This window comes from Beta vulgaris, chromosome 3, assembly GCF_026745355.1.
Source record: "Beta vulgaris subsp. vulgaris cultivar EL10 chromosome 3, EL10.2, whole genome shotgun sequence".
NCBI classification, from domain to species: Eukaryota; Viridiplantae; Streptophyta; class Magnoliopsida; order Caryophyllales; family Amaranthaceae; genus Beta; species Beta vulgaris.
In genome coordinates, this window is record NC_079204.1 from 50841595 (window position 1) to 50849534 (window position 7940).

The 7940-nt window shown below is 33.7% G+C and overlaps 1 protein-coding gene across 1 annotated transcript; it reads right to left on the bottom strand.

Annotated features, from left to right (window-relative positions):
• Window positions 1–1249: 1249 nt before the first annotated feature.
• LOC104889360 (hypothetical protein) lies at window positions 1250–3264 on the bottom strand. The gene has a single exon (XM_010674555.4). It carries the CDS (start codon window positions 2984–2986, stop codon window positions 1418–1420), a length of 1569 nt encoding a protein of 522 aa, XP_010672857.1. The 5' UTR covers window positions 2987–3264; the 3' UTR covers window positions 1250–1417.
• Between the last annotated feature and the right edge of the window lie 4676 nt (window positions 3265–7940).

Below are 7940 nucleotides of genomic sequence, written 5' to 3' on the forward strand. Positions count from 1 at the left end.
ATTATTCAGTTCGACGGCTCTTGGAAGGCAGGAGACGGGTCAGGTGGGGTTGGGTATGTGGTTCACCAACAGCATCAGCGCCTACATCAGCATGGGATGTTTATATATACATCTTCTGCTTTACAGGCCGAAGCAATGGCATGTCTTCACGCCATGAGGTGGGCTCGAACATCACTCTTCTCCAACATCCTCCTGCTCACGGATTCAGAGTTACTGGTTCGCAGCCTGGAGTCTCAGAGGCAACCGCAAATCTCGGTAACTCATACACTGACGGACATTCGCATTTTGGCGGAGGGCTTTCAGTGGTGCTGTCTAATGAAGGTTTCTCGTTCTCAAGTCCAACAAGCACATGTGCTAGCGACGCAAGGCCGTCGAGCTAGGCTTCATTTTAATTAAGTTTCTTTTGGTTTTACTTGTACGTTACTTCGATGTCAAAAAAAAAAAAAAAAAACAAGAAGCAACAGAATTTGTCTGAGGTAATCATCTTATATTCTTATGATTAGTAACAATAACATAGACTAATCATAATTAAATATGAGAATTGAGATGTAATATAGCCTTCTAATGCACTACTCCTATCTCCTCCACTCACAATGTTTTGACTTTCACACTAGCGGTATGTCGATATACAACTTCGGCCACTAATAATTTTAATTATATATTTATCAAAATTAGAAAAAAAAAAACTTGAAATCTTCCAGATAAAAATATTGAAATAAAACCAACAACATCTTACATGATAAAATCTAAATTGTATATTATTCATAATTCTTCAGTCAAAATAAGTGCATGAAAAAAAACGTTGCAAATAAAAAAAAACAGAAATATTATTTTACCTTGCATACACTTGATCCAAAAATTATAGTCTACTACTTCACCATTTTATATGCACAAATAATCTCTAATTATCAATGGCAATTTTGCAAACTTATGTGAATCTAACTTCTCAAAACATCTCCTAATTTTGGAAAAAAAAATAATACCCAAAGTACTGCAATTTCCCCAAAATTATAAAGAATGTCACCGATCTGTTTGCATATCGGATTAAATTAAACTAGGCAAAGTTCCAATTACACTTCGAGAGAAGCAATATGGACCATTAGGTGTATTTTTATATTCACCAATTTTGGCCAAATTCGTTATTCCCTTGTCCATTGTAATAAATAAAACCTTTACCAAAACACACCCAAACAATACTAAATGGCAGAAAGTTGACAAGCATAAGTTTTACTATTGTAGTAAAAAGTAATTCCACCGCAAAGTAAATAAATTGTAATAATTTCACTTTCCAAAATTGTTCCATATTTTATGAACAGAATTTGCACATATGATCAACAGAAAATATTCTGTTTTTTATTCTCCTATGTGTTTTTTTTTTCTTCCAGTTTCTTGCACTATCAACTAAAACTAACTATTATTAACTGCTCAAACAATCACTATAAACAGAAGAATATAATTTATGAGATGCACAAATCTCTTTTATAACCACATTATCAATATCAAAACTACCACCACCACTACTACTATGACCACGTTGTACCACACTGAAATAATCGGACAATTTTAGGAAATTCGACCCCGAGTCGACCGATTTCAACCCAGTGAGTGAACTCAACTCGGGCATCGACTCGGTCGGTGTGATCAATATAATATTCTTAAGGAGGTGCCCACTATGAACGAGTTGGTTCACGAGTCCTGACTCAGTGATCAAGCTACGGCCTCTTCCCTTGTGCTCAATAACAACCCTAACGATTTCCGTCAACGCCGCGGAGGCGAATCGTCGCACTCCGCGGCTTCCACCAACTATAATCCCTGGATTGAGTTGCGCTTTCGGGCTGGAGGCGGCCTCGCGTCCCTTGCCCGAGTTCCTCTTCCCGTGGTGCCGAGTCAACTCGGCATCCGAGTTGGACCAAAGAAACACCGACTCAGACGTCCGATTCCTGACCCGGCTAAACGGGTCGGATAAAATAAGCTTGCTCTTAACATCAACCAGGAGTATATGCTTAAACTGTCGGCGAACTCGGCCGAGTAACATGGGGTAACTCGCCCACCTCCTCAAACTCATCGGCACGTGATCCAGGAAACCCGAAAGCGTGTCTTCCGGGTCAAGCTCGGACGCGTCGAAGCTCATCACCGACCCATAACTCGACCGAGTCAACTCGGCATCAGTTGAGTTCACTCGTTTCCTCCCCCACATGGGCTCCTTCTCCCCCTCCCCAACTTCCCTCGAGTACCGAGTCAACCCGGAATTCAACTCGGTGAACTTCCCGAGTTCGCCCCCGAGTTGAACGAGTCGGAGAAACGAGTCGCACTCTGACTTCAACAAACGACCAAATCTCGACTCAGCCACCGCGGAAGAGAAGATGAAAACAATGTCGGAACGAGAAAGAAGGCCAGAGTGCTGAATTACACGTAAAAAAGTTGTCAATTCTTTCTCAGTAGTATCTTCAGCAACATGACCAACTACTAGATCAGTCATAGCTTTACTTCCCCTCAAATAAAGTGCACCCATTCTATGTAAAGCTGGACTAGTCGTCGCAATGCGGGTAAAATTACCCGCATTGGTAGTCGATGATAGTGAAAAATAACTAAAAACTGTATTACTTTTGCTAATCTTACTGTGTTTTTTACTCTCTTGTTCTTGTTGTTGTGTAAGAAATCTTCGAGATAATGGATGAGCATGGTGGTGAAGAACAGAGGTGGGTTCAAAAGTTGAAAGAGTAAAAAGAAGAAGAGTAGTAAAAACCAAAATCCCACAAATTGAAAGAGTAGATTGAGTTTTAGAAAGCAGTAAATTCGTAGATTTTGCAGCAAAAGAAGGAGAAGAGAGAGAAAATGAAGCTTTTTTCTTGGTGAAAGGAGAATGATGAGCATTATTATTATCAGTATCACCAGCACCACCATCTGGGTGATGATGAAACAAGATTAACAAAAAACCCATTCCCCAACCTTCATTGTTGTTGTTGGATTTTGCTGAAAAAACCATTACAAAATTAATTTTCTCTCTAAATTTGGCACAAGTCACAATCTTTACTTTGTAAAGAAAAAGAAAACACACTCTTGAAGTTTCTCGCCTGTTTTTTCTCTCTCCTCTTCTTATTCTGCTATGGCTTCTGCTGAAGAGAGGGGGGAAGTTGAAAGGAAAGAAAGAGGAGAGAGAAAATGGAAGGAAATAAGGGATGGAGGAAGGGGGGGTGAGATTCTCGATGTTGGTAGAGTATTAATGTGAATTGGGTGGTTCTTGGACAAAGTGGAAACTATATATACAATATACATGGATACTTATATTTTATGATATGATTAATAATATCAAGTATTGATTGATATGATACGGTGAGGTGGTGTAATAGAAGTAATTAAAATGGCAAGGTTTAGTCTTGTGAATTTTATTTCAATCAGATCTCCTTATTCTTCTCCTGTGTGCTTTTTACAGTTGTTTGTCTCTGTCTCTCTCTCACTTCGTCAACTGCTAATTTTACACTTTTTTTTTGGGTCATATTATCAAATTTTGTTTCCATTTGTAAGGTTATTAAAATTACATTTTGAAGGTAAAGTTATTTAATCTCTATTATATAAGGGAAGGGGGAGCAATGGTGTCCTCTTTTGAAACGCCTATTCTGCCCCCCTTTCCTTTCTAAATTACAAAAGGAATGTCAAAATAAAAATACCGAAAATAAATTTACATCACTCACTCACAAATCACTTAAAAGAAGAAACTTTACAAATCACCCATACAATTGAGAAAATCACGTTATAAAAATCACGCAAATCACTCAAATAATATACAAACTAAAACTAATAACCTAGAACGTTAATACATACAAAAACATTTACAAAAATTTACTTACAAATCACTATTCTGAAGAACCATTCACAATTAATGGTGGGTCATGATTAAATATAAAGGTGTATTTGTAGTGAAATCAGAATTTAGAAATTAGACAAGGAAAAAAATTATTTACTTTTTTTATAGTGTTTCCTATATATAATGAAACTTTTACATATATTTGGACGTATTTTTTTCTATTATATAATAGTGATAAATTATCAAGGTAAAAAGGTTTATATAATATCATTCAAGAATTAAAGTACAACATATCTCTATTATATAAGGGAAGGGGGAAACTATGGTGTACCCGAATGAAGAGACTATCTTACCCCCTTCCCATTCTAAATTACAAATTCACTTACAAATTAAAGGGGGCTTCAAATAAAAATATCAAAAATATAATTATAATAATCACTCACAAGTCAACTAAAATCATAAAATTGCGTAATTTACGTTATGCAAATCACTAAAATGAGGAAACTTTACAAAAACTTAAAAATTCACTTACAAACTACAACCTATGAAAAAATTGACTTGAAATCAAAGTGTCTACTTTCTTTACAATTTATGAAGTACTGTACTTAATTCAAAAATCAACTAAAAAATTATAATATTGAAATCATAAATAAATTCAGAAAAATTTCTATTTTATTCATAGAATTTAACTTTGAAAAGTAAAAAAAAAAAAAAAAAAACAAAAAGAATGGTTAGAGACTTAAGTGATATAAACTAAACCAATCAAATTTTGCAACTAAAAACAATTATACTTCGTATGTCTAATGTTCAAATTTTGACTCTTATGCCGAAAAAAATTGAGTTTTTGTTTGAAAAAAAAATTCAAGCACGCATCGCGTGCAAAAAATTCTAGTTTGCTTTATTTGATCTAAGGGCCTGTTCTCTTCGGCATAAAACACCTGAACTGAACTGAATTGAACTGAACTGAACTAAATTGAACTGAACTGAATTGAACTGAAATGATCTGAATTGAACTGAACTGATCTGAACTGAACTGAACTGAATTGAACTGAACTGAACTGAAATGAATAGTGATATGTGAGAGTAAAAGTATTGTCAAGAGCTGAACTGAACTGAACTGGTCTGAACTGAATTGAACTGATCTGAACTGAACTGAATTGAATTGAACTGAACTGAATTGAACTGAACTGAACTGAATTGAACTGAACTGAACTGAAAATAAGCTGGGGAGAACAGGCCCTAAATGAATAGATACGTTCATATGCAAATGACAACTCAATGATTAATGTTTTCTTCTTTCCAACTTATTTTTGCGGAACTTAATTTTTGCTAAACTTATGTTTACTAAACATAATTTGCTAAATCTTAAAGTATATTTTCGTTGAACTAAACTTATTATCGTTGAACTCAACCAATTTTTGCGGAACTTAACTTATTTTTGCTGAATTAAACTTATTCTTCCAAAATTTTATTTTAATGAAATTATTTTAAAATCTACTATAAGTTTCAGCAAGTATAAGGTTAATAAAAATAGGCTCAACAAAAACAACTTCAATAAAATTAAATTTGGCAAAAATAAGTAAAATTAAGCAAAAATAAGTTGAAGAAAATAAAATGTATTTTTCTTTTTAGTTCATTTCATAAAAGTACTCGCTTTTTTATTGTCTTCTTTTAGCATAGGTATGTAATATTTAGGTCGCCTTTGGTGGAATGTAAAGGTGATCATGTGCCGGGCTGGGCCGCGGTAAAAAAAATTCCCATTGGTCGGGCCGGGCCGAATTTTCGTGCCAAAAACCCGCTATTTCGGGCCTAAATTAGCAAGCTTCTGCGGGCCAAAAACGGGTCTGGCCAAAAAAAAAGTAGTTAGGCTTGCCCAAAGCAAAAAAAAATGCGCCGAAAAATTCTGCCCAAAAATGGGTCGGGTCAAAGTAATCAGCTCTAGTTGAATGCATAGTACTTAGGGAGTTAGGGTTTGTTCTCCCCAACTTATTTTCAGTTCAGTTTAGTCACTGAATTCTTTGATAATAAAACAATGATAATTATTATTATTATCATTATTATTGTTACTACTATTACTATTATAAATATTAATATCATAATTATAATAATTATTATTATATTATTGTTATTGTTACTCCTATAACTATTGCTTTTAGTATTATAATTATTAAAAATAATAATTATTATTATTATTTTTAATATTGCTAATTATTATTTTGCTTATACTTTTTTTTCCTATATGATTCGGGTAATTATATTGAAATGATACGTCAAGCCTAAGAAGTACAATTTCAATAATATTTGTCATTGTTCAAAGTACACACGTTTTAATAGATGACAACATTAATACTATTAATAATAACAACAATAATACTTGTCATTGTTGAAATGAAAAAAAAAATACACGTTTTGATAGTTAAATTACTAGGCAAAATAATAATAAATTATTGTGATATAGATGGAGTAGTCCGTAATAAACAGATAAACCAGTGGCGGAGCTAGTTTGGGTCACGTGGGGTCACGTGACCCCGCGAATTTAAAAAAAAAATTGAAAGATTTTTCGGGGGAAAAAAAAAATTAAAACCAGTAGCAAGAAGTACAACAGTCAGCGCTAGAAAAGAGGAGTTCAGCGCTCCTTCCTTTCCCAATACACCTCAGTACACCAAAGCAATCAATCCACATTCTCTCTCCTCTCTCATTGGCGAAATTTCTAGGGTTTTTTCTGAAGGTGCATCAATGGCGGACTAACAATGGGTGAAGCCGTGAAGCTGAGACTTTTGCATTTCAGGCAGAAATTGATAAACTTCTGAGTCTCATCATCAACACTTTCTACTCTAACAAAGAGATTTTTCTTCGACAAATCATCTCTAACTCTTTAGATGTATGTCGAATTTCTCAATTTCGCTCTTTTTCTCTCTGTTTTTTTTTCTTTTTTTCCTGCGTTTGGTTGACGATTTTTTTTTGCTCTATTTTATTAGTCGTTGAGAGTTTGACGGATAAGAACTGAAATTTTAGTGTTTTAGAAGAGAATCTCATATGGTGAAATTTTGTGTGCAACTTTATTGTTTGAATTTGGAGAACTTAAATTATGGCAGATTATTGAGTGTAATTTTGTATTGAATTGATGTTTTTGTTTGTACTTGTACTGTGTTAGGCTGTTAGCTCATCAGTTTGAGAATTTTTCGTGGAATTTGATTTTACTTTTTACTTGTTTTCATCTGGTTAGGATTTTTTGTGTTTGTGATGGTGAAGCCATAGCTACCAATCATGCGTATAAAAGATGTGGGTCTTTCAATGGTGTTTGTTCTTCTGTTTTGGTCTTTTTTGGGAATGATCCTGGAAGATAGGAAGGTGAATAGGTGATCATGGAAATACTTTTTGCCATCGACCTTGATTCGCCTTCTGAAGCCTCCTATGAAAATTTGGTATGAAATGTGCTTGTGTTTTTTGTTGAGCTTATTTGTTTATGTATAAAAGTTTTGGTATATACTGTTCTTTGATGTGAATAAGTTGTTCAATTCAATTAGAGATGCTTGTGGAGCTGTTCAATGTCTGATTGTTCTGTGATTCATGCATATTTTGCATTTTTATGAGTGCATTGTTCTGTGACTCAATGCATATTTTTGGTATGAAATGTGGTAATTTATATTAAATAATGAATATAGGAAACTATGAGTGATACACCTAGATTAAAAAAAATCAAAGGTAACGGGAAAACAATCCTGTCTTCAACAATGTTTCTTTGTGTGGTAAAATTTTTAATAGTGAATATCTTTTATCTTTTTTGTGACCCCTCGATTTTGAAATCCTGGCTCCGCCACTGAGATAAACTATAACTTGACGAACAAAATTAGAATATCGAAATATAGAATGTACTTTATCACCCAACGCTTAAAAAGAATGTTACAAATTTAATAGGATGTGTACATTATTTTTATCATTTTTAAATTTTTTTAAAAAATACAAACTACAAACTTGCAATGCTAAAGCTAAATTAAATACTTATAACTTTTGAGATGGTATTCTACTCCATCTATCTCACAATAATTTACTATTATTTAGTAATTTATTAAAATAACTTATTATTATTTTATTTAATAACTTATTATTAATAATAACAAACCATTATTATGAA